At 48.3% G+C, this 15,364-nt stretch overlaps 3 protein-coding genes across 4 annotated transcripts in view; 1 reads left to right on the forward strand and 2 right to left on the reverse strand.

Annotated features, from left to right (window-relative positions):
• Nucleotides 1-285, reverse strand: part of LOC144107667 (uncharacterized) — a 67,648-nt gene extending 67,363 nt beyond the window's left edge. The window contains exon 1 of one of the 2 annotated variants that reach the window (XM_077640781.1): nt 133-285. In XM_077640781.1, coding sequence (XP_077496907.1) covers nt 133-139 — 7 coding nt within the window. In that variant the 5' untranslated portion in view covers nt 140-285. The remainder of the gene's footprint in view (nt 1-132) is intronic. The other variant, XM_077640782.1, reaches the window with a different exon arrangement.
• Nucleotides 1-15,364, forward strand: part of LOC144107669 (major facilitator superfamily domain-containing protein 4A-like) — a 422,352-nt gene that overhangs the window by 97,391 nt on the left and 309,597 nt on the right. The window lies entirely within an intron of this gene.
• LOC144108764 (uncharacterized) overlaps nt 9,923-15,364 on the reverse strand; it is a 31,646-nt gene continuing 26,204 nt past the window's right edge. The window contains exon 2 of the mRNA XM_077641932.1: nt 9,923-11,767. Within this exon, the coding sequence (XP_077498058.1) occupies nt 11,004-11,767 (764 nt within the window). The 3' untranslated portion in view covers nt 9,923-11,003. The remainder of the gene's footprint in view (nt 11,768-15,364) is intronic.

The following is a 15,364-nucleotide window of genomic DNA, read 5'->3' on the forward strand; positions in this document are numbered from 1 at the left end:
CGAAATGGCCAGCGTTTTCTCTCTTACATCTGTCCGCGCATGTGCGAATAAACATGACAAAGCAAATGGCCGGCCAAACGACTCGAGCGTTCACGAATCTTTTCTTATCTAGTATCGTTTAGTGGTACTCACCTTCCATGGCACGCTGACAACGTCGCTGACACCTCTGCTGCCGATGAAGTCAAGCTAGGCTGGCAAATCTCTCCCGACCGTCCGCTCACAACCACGCGTGTTGAACTTCTGAACTGTCACTAGTTCACAAGTCGCGCAGCTTCTCTTTATCTCAGCCTGTGGTGGCGGAGATGACGTTCCGGCGTTTTGCGGAAGCGTGTGGTGCCACCATGCGGTATCCGCAAGAAACACACTAAAACGTCAACTTAGCAGACGACACGATGCAAAATGACCACGCCAGCGCAGTGTGCGGGGAGGATTTTTTCCCTCTCTCTCTCTGCGAAAATGAAGTTTGGCATACAGGCACTCATCCCGACTAGGCGCGGAATTTTTCTGAGAATAGGTGATTCACCGCTGCACCTGATCTGCGCCCCAAAATGGCTGCGGTCGCCCTGCAACCGGGAGGGCTTTTCGCTGTGCAGAGTGTGCTGACTTCCAGGAATTTGAAAGGGTCCACATCTTCGCTACGCCCGTAGCGACTGCTGTGGAATCAAAATGACCTCGGTTAACCTCTAGCCGCGCTTATATGAATGCAGCTGAATACGTCTTGAGTCGACTTACCTAGAGAAAGAGCTGGTTTTGAGAAAGAAAGCCGTGACTCATCCTGTACTTTATTCCTCGACGTTTTGCACTTTCCCTCAAAAAGTGGACTGCAGTCGACTTAGCCGGAGTAACCGGTTTGGAACCCGATCGCGGCGGCCGCGTTTCGATGAAGGCGAAACACAAAAGGCGCCCGAGTGTTGTGCGATGTCAGCGCGCGTTAAAGATACCGAAGTGGTCGACATTGTACCGGAGAACCACTGCGGCATTTCTTTCCTCTTTAGCTCTATCTTTTATCCCTTCCCTTATGGCGCTATTCGGGAGTCCTCTCAGATATGCGAGCCAGTTACTGCCTCCTTTCCTCAAAACCAATTTTCAAAATCAATTTTTTGCTATATATAGAGATCTGACACGACTCATGCGCATGTCAGTCAGGAAAACTGCAACGCTGTTACGCATCTAGAGCGTTCCACACCGCAGGTTAACGAGTGTGAAGCCTCCACGCAAGCGCTTTGTGCCGGATGGTTGCCTTGCCATTGCAGACGGTTGGACGAAGCAGCCGACTTTCAAGCTAGACCTGACGAAATCCAGCTGGATGCATACATTAAGAAAAGTGGACCACGATTCTCGCGGAAAACGGCGAAGGGAAAGAAGTACCGCGAAGACGATACATACGAAACGGGGTGTTCAACAACTCGCCGGACCTCTCGCATGCCCTTCTTCGCAGTATTTGTCTACCTTCTACGAAAGGCGGCTACTACATTGTGCATGCCGGCGTGGAGGAGGCAACGGGGGACATGCTTTCGGGCCACTGCCTATGCCCGGCCGGTGCATAAGAGCTAGCAAACTTTTACATGTGTTGACACTTTGCTGACATGTGCGTCCTGGCTTAACTGTACGCGTTGCTTTATCGATTCCCGCACCTTTAGTGGAACCTGCCAGCATGTACTTGGGCTGTTTCTAACGGCATCTGACGCAGCCACCCTCGAAAGCGTCACGTGCACTGAGCTCCTCTGTGCGTGGATTGTGCCTTCGCAAGGGGGGAGATGGGGGAAATTTCAACTTTCTGCCTCATAGCCGCTTAAGGAATACGTTTTCCTTTGTTGAATTCAGCAGGACTAGTAAGAGAGTTTCAAAGCGGGTGCGGACTTTCTTTTTGTCAAGTGACGAGAAACAAGGGAATTGAAAAGAGGCGCTCGTTATGACATATATGACGGAACATAGCAGTCACCGATGCCGAGGAGCATAGGAGAGGTTTTTTTTTCAGAGTGATGTACATCAAAGGGAGATGATTTAAAGATAGCTGATTGCAAAGCAGAAGACAAAAGACCAACCACATAACGCCGGTGGGATCCGATCCCACGACCACCGAATTTCGCGTCCGGTGCTCTGCCAACTGAGCTACGGCGACGGCTTTCCTATCTTCTGCTTTCGACGGTAGTTATGCGTAATGACCTGCGTAGCGTCCTGTGTGTAACCGACCCTTGGGGGTGTTCAGCAGCGCCCCCCGTGCAGCTCCCTGGAATCTTTTCTGCGAAAGTGGGTCATTTGCGAAGACAACAAAGTGTCAAGTTGCCCTTTCTGAGTAAATTCAGGAATGTCATCTAACGTTGGATACAACTCAACAACGAAGCAGGAAATGCCCCTCACAAGAGACCCTCCAGCCAGTGGCGTCGACCGATTCTCATCCTTGATCGATTACCCCTCTCTTCCCCTTGATTGATTCCTTTTGACCTGCTGGCGTGAAATCTCAAGGGGTGGCAATTGATGATGTTACCTACACCTCTCTTCCTTTTCCCCACAGACATACAATACAGAAAGGAACGCAGAATTATTGTTCGTTCTAAATGACTGTCTTCCTGGAATCTCTTTTTCTGTATGGGTGTGAGCTGGAATGTTCTTCCTTACTATGCCCTAAGGAAACTGCGCTTCTTGGAATGGGGTTGCTTTATGTGGGCTTAATAACAAAGGAAGAAAATTACAAATGTCAGGCACAACTACGCGCGCATACACTAAACGCAAACGAATGTGTTGGTCATTCAAAGCCAAGAAGGTCTTTTTCGCAGTATGCATACATCGTTTTGATGAATCCTACTCTTCCCCTTGCTCTTTCGCGGGAAGATTTAAGGGGCAGGACTCATGGCATTTTGAGATGTCTCGTTTACAGTGTTTGCTTTAGCTACGGTGTTAGCACTGTCGAAGTTAGAGGCGTACACTCGGTTCATGTGGGCCGACAGTTTTTCACAGTGTGATTGGGGACTACAGAGCGTGGGCCGTAGTTCTGGGCCTTTAAAATCTGGCCCAGGAGCCTGCTCTAGTGTCCTGAGCTATAGGGTCTGCTCTCGAGTCTACGCCTGCGGCTTCTCTGTCGAGAAGTCGTGAAGCCAAGAACTCCGCGCGCAGTCATAACTGAACGGGCAAGCAGAACGGGTCCTGATTACAGCTAAAGCATTACTAGGCTGTGTCCCGTGTTTCGTGTCCGCAGAACTTGTCCGCACTATTACGTCGTTCTCTGAACATAAATGTCCAAAAGTTTGATTGCGTTAGTGCGTGATGAGATCTTGCTGTGGGAGAAATCTGTGTGATGAGTTAGAATTAGTTAATTAATTAAACATGAAAATTGCACTTAGACGTCGCAATAGCCATGGACGTCGACATTACATCTGCACGTGGAAACAGCTACGGACGTCGACAAAAAGCCTGGACGTCAGCCGATGACGTCATGCACCGCGTACTGGCGACGTGGAACAAAAACCGCGATCTATAAAGTTCCACGACGCCACATCCGCTGAGGTCACTGCATGTCTATACGCAGAAGCAACTTAAAGGGGCTCTGAAACGCCTTCTGAGGAGAACACATTAACTCACTTAATCACTGCACTGTGTTGCCATGAAAACCAGAGCCAAATAATACTCCTCTACACGCAGCAGACGACCCACAATCACGCGTGAAATTGTCGAGCCCTTCCCGGCGACTTTTTCATGCTCGCAGCCTCCTCCGTCTCCCGCATCTGCGTAGACAAGGCGAGAGGTGGCCATTGGTTAGAGCTCCGGCGGGTCGGGAAGCTCCGCTCCCAGAGGGGGGCAGGCGAAGGAGCGCCTACCTTCCAGCGTGCAAAAAGTGAGGACAGGACAAGGAAAGGCGCGAAGACGCTGAAATTCAAATTTTAACTACAGATAACTTAGCTTCTACAACGCGCAGTTAAAGAAACCATGCTGGACACTATTCGTGAAGCGGCGTGCTTCAATATCCCAGGCATGCCGCAACTTTATTAGAGCCCCCTTCAAAGCCCCTTTAATGCTTTCACATTTTTCCGATGCGGGTCGTCAAAGTTTTTTATTAATTGCTTCGAAATTGGAGCCACCGCTGTTGCACCATTATGAGAGCAGCGCACGAGACATACAATAAAAAAACCTTCCCAATGCTTTTCTTCATTTCAAATACGGTTCGTTTCTTTCGTATTTATCCTAATCAGCCCCTCGTTCACTCAATCCTTGCCTTCACTTGAAGAGATTAGGATTTGTGCCATGGCTTTTTTTTTCATTCGTCGGGGTGGGTCGTTACCAGCCCTATTAGAGCAAAACACATCGGTGTGCATAAGAGAACAATGCAATTTCTTTTCTTCACGTGCACGATATTTGTGCTGTTTTAGACAATCTTATTACCGTGATGTGATGTACAGAAGTAAATTTTTGGATTCGAGAGCGCTGCAAGCAAGAAAAGAAAATTTCAAGCAAGTGGAGGCCGTAAAACGAGAACTAAAATGCGCGCCAATTTTAAACACGCAGTGATTTCACCACTGAGATTTGACAAGATCTATCAGCTGAAAAGAATAACAAGCTTTCTTCTGAAGATCGTTTTTAAATCGCGGCCGCCATTAAACTGCAATCTGCTTTGGTAACCAGGAGGAAAGTGGGCGTATGAACAAGTTTGTTAAATCCGTACTCATTAAATGTCACGTTAAACTAGTTAAATTGACAATGAAACCAGTAAAAGGCACGATTTATTCTGTGTGCCAATCAGAAATAATATGCATATTTAGAAAGCACGCATCACGTGCAATGTACTGTCTGCGCCACCCTCGTGTAGAGCGCCCGAGCAGTCTGCACCATGCAGTAGCAGTAAGTGTTAATTGATAAAAAATAATAAAAAGGAAGTTAACAGTTTTGCTAACCCCGGCATCTGCCATCACTTTAGCAGCGGCACCTGAGCTGGGGCAGCGGAAATAAAGGAAAGCAGGCCGTATGAAGAAGAAAAATGAAAGAGGTGAGGGGACAGCAAGGAAGGACGTAGGGAGTGGTCGTATATACACTATTTACAAATGGTAACAATAAAGTTGTCCAGGTTGACACCACGCAGTCAAAAGTGGAATTGGAAAGCAGTCCTAGGTATTGACCATTTGCGGAAACGTGTCTTCTATGCAAGGCTTGTTTTCCAGACAGGAGGCCTCATACCCAGACGACACACCCACATTCTTGGAGCGAACAAAAAATTTGGATGGTGGCACTCTGCCTGCAGCAGAGTGTAGGTAGGGAAAGGAGGGAGACCTGTCCTTTGTCACAGTGCTCTGGGGAGTGGGTTGTTCCTTGTTCTGGCTTGGGGTGTATGGTGTGTGTGTGTGTGTGTGTGTGTGTGTGTGTGTGTGTGTGTGTGTGTGTGTGTGTGTGTGTGTGTGTGTGTGTGTGTGTGTGTGTGTGTGTGAGGAGGGATGGGGGGAGGAAGTTGTAGTGATGGTGTTGAATTCTTAGAAAGTTTAGTATGAGGTAGCTTACTACTGCTGACACAGGAACAAAGGCCGCTTTCCTTCAATTTCCTGCCTAGCCTGTACTGCAGTGCTACAAAAGGTTGACTGCGATTCCCCTTTCTATACTGTACCATTGCACTTTTTCGATGGCTTTCTCGCGGCCGTTTCGGAGTAAACTGGCGACATTCCTGGGTTTGCCCAGAAGGGGGAAATTGGTTTCACGAAGTCAAAGAATCTTCTTTTTCCAAAGAGTCTTCGTTTCCACAAAGAATGAGAGAGTGTCGTCGGGGAACGAGACGTTCAGGTTGGAAAACAAGCTTTGGGGGAAGCTGACTTACAGATTTTTGCAAATGGTCCATCGTTTGCCCCCACCTTTCTTGCAGGTTTGTGTGGTTCTACTTCCACGAAAACGTAGCCTTTAACAGCTAGACGTTACGAGGAGGTGTAGATTTTTGCGTAGGGGAGGGCACCGCTCAAGCGCTCCACACAAAGTGTGACGTATACAATGTGCACTTAGAACTGAAATGTCCTATCCGACCGCGGCTTTCCACACAGTCGATGAAAATTTATTTCGCAGCTTGCCGTATTCCTGACGACGTGCTAGTAAAGTTCATGCAAGTAGTGCACACGCCAGAGCGGAAATGGGCTCCTTTCAGGCATGTATAGCATTTTGAAGCGAAAGCTTCACTACGCTATACTCCCTTTCATACATCAAGTGCTACGCTGTGAAAGGAACGGTAATGGTCCGCATGGGAAAATACAGCGAGGCGTGTTACTCCGCGGCGCTTGTTCTGTGCCCGAGTGGTCTATGGCACGAGGAAGCGACAGCGTGTTGTCAGCAATAAGAGTGCATTTAATCAAGGTCATGACAAATGTCATGTGGTAATCCTACAGGCAAAGCATTAGTATGTTTCGCTAACCAGAAATAACGCATTACTTTTTGGTCGCTGGTGCAGGCAGCGCAAAAAAGAGCGCTAGCTTCTTTGACAGCGTTGCACATAATGTTTGAAACGGGGTATAGGTAATCCTGATTTCGCCGTGCGTTGCCGGTTGCCAGAGGTCAAGTGTGACTATGGGCCTTAGCATGTGTGGTTCACCATGATGTCGCACCATTTAACCTTTTTATTCGCCGGCAGAGGGCTGTAGAACAGTCACGTGACAATCCGGTGATGCCGCTCTATGGAAACTGCAGTTGTACCCGGGTTCGAACCTGACCACGGCGGCAGCGTTTCGATGGAGGCGAAACGCAAAGGCGCCCGTGTGCTGTGCGATGTCAGTGCACGTTAAAGATCCCCAGGTGGTCGAAATTATTCCGGAGCCCACCATTACGACACCTCTTTCTTCCTTTCTTTCACTCCCTCCTTTATCTCTTCTCTTACGGCGTGGTTCAGGTGTCCAACAATACATAAGACATATACTGCGCTATTTCCTTTCCCCAAAAACCAATTTAAAAAAGTTGTGACGTTAGTATGGAGGAATATATACGCCGCAGCGTTCATTGGGTGACCAACCTCTCGCGAGCAACCATCAATTTAACTGCCACTTGTCCGGGTGGCAGGGTGGGCGCACTGCCTATCTAGTGCAGAGAACGCACTCTGTGTTATAGACGCCAAGCCGCGTCTACTTGCCCCACACACCACAGCTTTCGCTCTCTAACCAGGTTCAACAGTAGTTAAACCGCATCTAATTTTTTTTCATTTAGGGAGAGTGAGATAAAGAGAGAGAGAAAGAGACGTTTAATCGATAGAAAGTTTGGGTGGGCCCTCTTTCCAGATGCCGTGTCATTTCTTCCCCCCCCCCCCCCCCCCAAAAAAAAGTTTTAAATTTTAAACTTTCCAGGAGCCATTGGGTTTCACCGCCGCTCTTGCCCGGTTGACTAGCCAAAGCTGGTCCTCCGAATGTGAGCTGGACAGTGCCGCCTCCCAGTTCTCAGTTGTTGGTTATTGAGTCATGGTATAGCAGTGTTTTTCTGGGATGCGCATATGCAGAGTAGCATGCCAGCGATTTTTACACGTCGGATAAATTCTCTGCTTTTCTATTAAAGGGTTTCTCTCTCTCTGACATGCGCCTATACCGTGGTTCTATGGTTTGGGGCACGCGATGAAGTGGATAACTTATACCATTGTATAAGCTATCCACTTCTCTGCAGAAGGCGCAGTGCGGATCGTAAGAATTTAGAAACATCTAGCTGAACTTGACGGGATTTATCTACAACCTTTGTCCGTAAACTTTCGAGACATTTATTTTCTTCTCTAGAAATGATCCCCCGAAACAAATTGTGGTGAGTATGCGTAGCGCAATTTTTTAAGGCTAACCTGAGCAATTTATGTTAATTTCTGTGGCAACCACTAGATGCCTCTACACGAAAAAAAAAATACGTTGTCACTAGTCGTCTGCGCATTCTACTGTGAGTGAATGTAGAGAGATGGACGTCCACCTCGAACAGCCTCTAAACATAAAATTCTGTGTGAAACTTGGCAAGACAGCCACACGGACGTATGAGCTCCTTCGTGACGCTTACGGACACAAGACAAGGCAAGGGCGCCCTTCAACCTCATGGAATGAAAACAACGTGGCTCGGATCAGGGAAATCATGCAGCGAGACCGCACCATTGCACTCCGCATGCCATCTGATGCTCTCGACATTAGAGAGACATCTCACCAAATTTTGCGTGATAACTTGGGGAAAGGGATGCTGAATGCCCGACTTGCGCCGCACTCCCTCACACAGGACCAGCAGAACACGCGGGCAACAGTGAGCGCTGATTTGCTCTCCGAGGCAGAGCAACTGCTGCAATGCTGCATTCGTCAACTTCGTTGCTGAAGCCGAATCATGGTGTTTTGAATACAATCCTCAAACAAAGGAGCAGAGATCCGAAAGGCGGTCCAAAAGCTCTCCGGCGCCGAGAAAGATGCGGCGACAGAAGACCAAAACAAAGACGATGCTCATTTTTTTTTCGATGCCAGAGGTGTCATATACCACGAGTTCGTCCCACAAGGGCAGACGGTGAATCAGGAGTTTTGTATCCGCGTCCTCCAACTCATACGTGATGCACTGCGACGCTGTCGCCCTGACTTATGGGCATATGGAGAATGGAGCCTTCTCCACGATAATGCAAGGCCGCACACTGCTCTCAGCGTGACAAAATTTCTCGCCAAGCACAGCATTACTGTACTTCCCCATCCGCCAAACTCGCCTGATCTCTCCCCATGCGATTTTTTGCTGTTTCCTCGTCTGAAGAGAGCCCTAAAAGGTCGCTGGATGGGAGCGTGGAGGCCATTATAGACGCCACAAAGGAACTGACAGCCCTGCAAAAACAAGCGTTCTCCAACTGTTTCGAAGACCTCAAGAAGCGTTGGAAGCTGTGCATAGACTGCAAGGGAGACTATTTCGAAAGGGTGCTGTACAAATAAATGATTTCCATGTTAAGGGCATTTTTTTAATGGACTCAGTCTCGAAACTTTAGGGACAGAGGTTGTAAGTATTCGATTGCCATTTCCTTAGTATGACCCGTTGCTCCCCGTTTACATTTTTGTGTAGCTCGGCGTATGCCTTACTTTTTAATCTCAAATGTTGGAGTAAATCCGTATAGCTTCACAGTGGTTAAGAATACTTATGTTCCTGCGAATGTTGGGGGACCCGGGGTGATAGCACGCGAGCTGCGGCGTGAGCGCCTTTGTTTCCAACATACGCAGAGTTGTTTGGAGTACGTACATACGACTGTGGATTTAGCCTATCTTCCTCAGTTCTGAGCATTCTGTTTGCGTGTTTACCAATCCTTCCTCTGGTATAGTGACGACATGCATTCTGGGAGTTCGTAATTACATACGAGACATTCCTGGAAACCATCGCCAAAGCAATTGCCATTTCCTCAGCCTGGGCGATTCCTAGCTGGCATCGAATTCATGCCCCATTAACTAATTTTTTCTTCCACATCCGTGCATGCTATCGTTGATATTCCGTTGACCGGTCCTGCCGCGTCCACGTAAATTGCTTCTCTCATCGCACCCCATATGGTCTCCCGATGGCGTTCGCCCTAGCCTTGCTTCTTTTCCTATGAAATTCAGGGTGCATGTTAATCGCAGTGGGCTGCGCATCTATCTTTCGTCTAAGCTGGTCGAGATCTCCCATGTCCTCTCTGTCCTTCGCAGACCAAATGCATGGGGGGGGGGGGGGGGGGGGGTCATGGGGTCCCATATGCCAGGCGCTGCTAGTAAATCCCATTCAGGCTTTTGCAGCCGTTATTTCGATTGTTATGCACGAAGTCAGATTTGAGACAGGCTCTTCTATTGAAAATATCACAGTTGTGCTGTTTTCAGAGCTCGGTGGACAAGCCGCTCCTATAAATGAAAATGCTGAAATGTTTAACTCTACACAGACTCACCAGCGTTTTTTCTTCCGGAGACTGCTTTACCGAGGGTCTGTAGTTGATAACGTAATTGAATAAACGAGGCAGAGGCGTAGATTCAGCAACTATAAACATAGGTTTATTTACAACAGCGATGGTACGACAGTCAGGAGAAATAGGGCTTTTACTCGAGGTTGTGGCGTCGGCACAGCGGTGCCAACAAAAGAGTAACTGTGTTTAACGAAGTGAATGGCTGGAACGTAAACACTAATGGAGTAAACACTAATGACATGTGCCGTTGTTTGTCGCAGAGCGGCGGCTTCAGCACGGTCCCTGCTTCCTGAGCACAAATCCATTAACTTGCATTACACCGTTAGTTTAATGCAGTCTCGCACTGCAAAGTTACAAACCCTGCTTTGAAGGAATAAAAATTGGACTCTGTCACATTATAGCGTCCTCTGGTAATCAAAATTTGCAGCGATAACAGTGCAGCGCAAACTCCGTCTGCTTAGCCGAGCAGCTAAGTTCGAACGGATGCCAACCGAAAATATCTTGCTAATGGAAAGTTAAGGCACCTATCTCAGAAGATGCGCGCAAACCTGCTAGAGTGCATGATCTCTCTATATCAATTTTCATCGGCTGGCGGACCTATGTTGATTGTGCAAGTGTTGACATAGCTACACTGGGTTGGGCTTAGCGAACGTTTTCACGGTGATTGAAAAGAAAGTCAGTGAGCTTGCTGTCAGTCTCACCGTGAGACCATACTTCGACAAACACTTCCCCGTTGACAAGACGGTATCGAGCCTATAGCCTATAGGCTAAACTTAGTTTACAATTTATCGGTGACCAAAGACGATGCAGGCATGCATTTAACGATTGGTGGCTGCAGTGTAAGGTGGCGCCACGTACGTTGGCAGTCAGCTGTTCTTGCTACGTTCAGCTGCTTTTGTCCCTGCCTCTCGGGCTCTCTGCATGCCGCGCACATCGGGTGAATCATGGGGGAGACGAAGAGGTACCTAACTCCCTAAACCTTGCGGGTGAACCCGTGTAACCCTTGCCATAAGAAAGCGTTCAACGCGGCCTTTCTTGTGGCACGCGCAAAATTCTCATACCATTCATAACTATCAAATCTTAGGGTGACATGTTTCCGAAAATGACCTTCGGTCGTTTTTGCATGCATGCGTAACTAAAGCAGACGCTAACAAGGTCGAACATAGTCAGCAACGCTAATATGGTCAACAATGCTAACATAGTCAACAACGCTAACATAGTCGTCAACTCTGGGGTGGTCGCCAACCCAGGGGTGGTCGCCAACCCAGGGGTAGTCGCCAACACTGGGGTAGTCGCCAACACTGGGGTAGTCGCCAACTCCGGAGTAATCCACAACTCCGAGGTTGTCCCCAACTCCGGGGTAGTCGCCAACTCCGGCGTAGTCGTCAACACCGGGACTGTCGTCAACACTGGAATAGTCGTCAACAATAGGATAGTCGCCAGCTCCGGGAAAGTAGCCAACTCCGAGAAAGTAGCCAACTCCGGGAAAGTAGCCAACTCCGGGAAAGTAGCCAGCTCCGGGAAAGTAGCCAGCTCCGGGAAAGTAGGCAACTCCGGGAATGTACACAACTCCGGGAAAGTAGCCAACTCCGGGAAAGTAGCCAAATCCTGGAAAGTAGCCAACTCCGGGGTCGTCGCCAACTCCGGGGTCGTCACCAACTCCGGGGTCGTCACCAACTCCGGGGTAATCACCAACTCCGGTGCCGCCACCACCTCCAGTGTCTACAACTCCTCCAATGTCACCGCCGTCTGCACCGTCACCACGAACTGCCACAGCGTCAGAAATCGCACTGTCGCCGCGGCAATCTCCGGCGGCTCGCGAGGGCTCTGCCCCTGTTGGCGCCCCATCCTCGGTCGACGCATTTCCTTCGAGCGCAGTGCCCACGAGGTCCTGCGCTGCCGGCTGGAATCCTGCACATTGCAGACAGACACACCAACGGCTCCGTTACATGTATGAACTCGGTGCGTCTGTCGCTTCTGTGCCCACACGCCTCTGCAAATGCTCCGATCCTTTAAAGCGCGGCCCCGCTCCCCGCCCCGCACGGACTACGCACGATGAAGACACGGGCTTGTCTGAACACCGTGAGGAGTGTGAAAAGCACGGATGAAGCAGTGAGCCACAGGAGCACTGGCCAGCTCCTGGACGCTGCACTCTACATTCCGCCAGTCATAATAGTGACACTAGAGCGAAGAAACTAAACACAAAAAGCACAGGAAACCCACGTAGAATTGGCAAAGTTACCCAACCAACCTCATGCATTCTAAAAGAGCTCGTGGCTTGATAAAGGAAAGCAGACCCATATTTCGCTACATATCCATTTCAGCACCCTCGCTTGGAGCGGCCAAACAACGATGGGGGCGGAACGCGCAAATTAGGTTTCAAGAACCTACCCAGTTCCAAAAAAAAATAAGAAAACTCGCGACTAACCAGGACCATCCCCCCTCCCCACCTCACATTTACGGCGTTGCTCAGAATCCAAACGCAGCCTACAGCGGAAACAATTGGAGGACACTTATACCCCAGTCAAGCGCACAAGTGCACTAACGGGAAGTGCGCTGCGGCGTCCCGAGTGACGCTTTAGGCTACGCGGTTCTAAGGGAAGGCAAAGCGCACTCTAGTAAGAAAAAAAAATGGCGACACGAAAATGCTCGAAATTTTTTATTTATTTTCCCGCCAAAGTTTTAAAATTCTCACGTAAGACTGAAAATGACTCCGCGATCGCTGTCTCAAAGTGAACAGATGTGTAGATGTCTTACCCATCAGCGAGGGAACAATGTGCCGGCGTGGGGTGTAGCTTACAAAACCTGTTTTCAGTTAAAGGCACCCTGTAATGGTGTTTACTGGGGTTAAGAGCAGCGCACGATCGATCGGTGTTCTGCCAAAACTGCATCGAAGATAATAAATAATAATAATTGGTTTTTGGGGAAACGAAATGCCGCAGTATGTCTCATATATCGTTGGACACCTGAACCGCGCCGTAAGGGAAGGGATAAAGGAGGGAGTGAAAGAAGAAAGGAATAAATAGGTGCCGTAGTGGAGGGCTCAGGAATAATTTCGACCACCTGGGGATCTTTAACGTGCACTGACATCGCACAGCACAGGGTCGCCTTAGCGTTTTTCCTCCATAAAAACGCAGCGAAGATATCGACGGTTAAAAATGACGCTCCTTCTAACCCGTCTCCCCCTAACTCGTGCGTGCCGACAAGGAACAAAACAAATATAAAAAGTTCGGGTTCTAAGTAGTTAAACAGAGTAAAACGGGCGAAAGCGTTTGCGTACTGACGGATGTTGATGGCGACGACGATGTGCAGTGCACAGCGCAAGAGAGTGTTGCAGTTTAACACGGGGCGTGATCGGCTGCTGCGATAGCGTACGTTGCTCTCGTGCAGTGGCCAGCGAAGCTGATCTGTTAGCGCCGCCACGGGTTCGCAACCCGGTGCAGGAAGTATTTCTGCTGGTTGGCCAAGGTCAACATCAAGGTCATGCAAGCCACGAGATTACTGGTTGCAGTGCTCGCGCGCCAGAAATCAGGTCCGCACTACACTGCGCCGTGCCCAATCACAACTGGGCAGGCCAAATGAGCCAATCAGAGGGCTCGCCCAGATTGTCCACATGACGTCAGCGGGGTAGGGGCGGCTATGAACGCGCGGCAAATTTTTCGCCCTAATCCGGTTGCGAGCAGCAATGTGATATATATATATATATATATATATATATATATATATATATATATATATATATATATATATATATATATATATATATATATATGTGAGGGGCTCGTTTGGCAAAGATATGAAGGAAGCCAACAGTCACCGAAACCATGGTGGACAGGGGAATGTTTCTATTGTTCTCTAATTTTTTTCAATGCTGTGATTAATATGTTGCTTAAAGAAATTTAATTTATAAAGCAGCAGAAAAAACAACCATGCCGCCAGTGGGATCCGAACCCACGACTTCTGAATACCGCGTCCGGTGCTCAACTTGTTTTTTCTGCTGCCTCATAGAGAGAGAGAGAGAGAGAAATAACATTTATTAGCACCCGTCAAAAGGTTGATGGGTATGCGAGGCGCCGCTCGGTCCCAGCCATGTCCTCCCCCTCAGCCGTCGACCGGGATCTCTTGGATCTCAGCAGCGGCAAGGGCGAGACGGATGACTTCACGTTGTTTAGTTTCGTCCTCGTTGTGAAGCAGTATATTCAATTCCTCTGTCTTGTGGTCGGTCGTACGTTGGCCAAAACTGGTCGGTGTTTAAATGAAAGAATTAAGGAACACAATAATGTGAAGAATGCCGTCCGCCATATCGGGATTCACTGTCGTGATTGCTCATGCCGCCCAATGTTCAAGAGGAGTAAAATTATAGCAAAAAGCAAAGACCAGCTCACCAGGGAGATAATTGAGGCATCAGAAATCATGAGGATAGGTACGCAATGCATAAGCACCCCTTCTGTTGCTATCTCGGAAAAAGAACACGGATACCTATTGTCATAGATTACGTGTTTCAGCAAAGCTTTCGCACAATCACAATGATAGGCTGTGAAACGATATATTTTTTCTTATTTTGTCTTGTTTTTCTGTTAATCTGTGATACCAGCGAGTATTTAACCACTGCATGGTGCCCTGAATAAATCTATTCTGTTGTTAGTTCAGCGCTGTGTTTTGTCCCTTTCTGTTTGGCTTCGAGCCGTTGCGCTGGTTTACAAGAACAGTGCCTCCCAGGACTCATCTGTTCGGTCAAGTTGTCCAAAGCTCGGACATGTCCATACCATATGGATCATGTCCGCTATGCCGTCGCAACGTTTGCACCTGGGGCTGAAAATCTCAGGGTGCCACTTGCTATAAAGCTGAGGGTTGGGGAATACTCCGGTTTGGAGCTTGCGCCACACAACCTCTTCGTTTTTGGTTAGCTGCTTACTTGCTTTTGGAAGTACCGCTCGGCCTAATTTGTAATGGTTTAGGATTTCCTGATTCGTGTTAAGATTGTCATCGAACTGTAGGAGCTCCTCATCGCGCGAGGGGGACGGGGTTGTGCACAAGACGCCACTGGGATCCCGGAAAGTAGCTAATCCTCGGGCCAGTGCGTGCGCTTTCTCGTTTCCCCTCAACCCTTGGTGCGCGGGTGTCCAGATGAGCGCTACCAGTATAAATTAATTTTCTTTAAGCAGCAGATTAATCGAAGCATTAAAAAATAAAAGAGAACAATAGAAACATTCCCCTGTGCACCATAGTTTCGGTGACTGTTGGCTTTTCATCTCTCTCTCTCTCTCTCTCTATATATATATATATATATATATATATATATATATATATATATATATATATATATATATATATATACACACACGGTAAAGGAAATGAGGGGCTCGTTTGACAAACAAGGAAGCCACCAGTCACCGAAACCAAGGGGCGTAGGGGAAAGTTTTTATTCTTTTTTTTCATTTGTAGTGCCAATCAATCGGTTTAAAGAAAATTACTTATAAAGCAGCAGAAAAAACAACCATGCCGCCG

The sequence above is a fragment of the Amblyomma americanum genome, chromosome 10 (genome assembly GCF_052857255.1).
Source record: "Amblyomma americanum isolate KBUSLIRL-KWMA chromosome 10, ASM5285725v1, whole genome shotgun sequence".
NCBI lineage: Eukaryota > Metazoa > Arthropoda > Arachnida > Ixodida > Ixodidae > Amblyomma > Amblyomma americanum.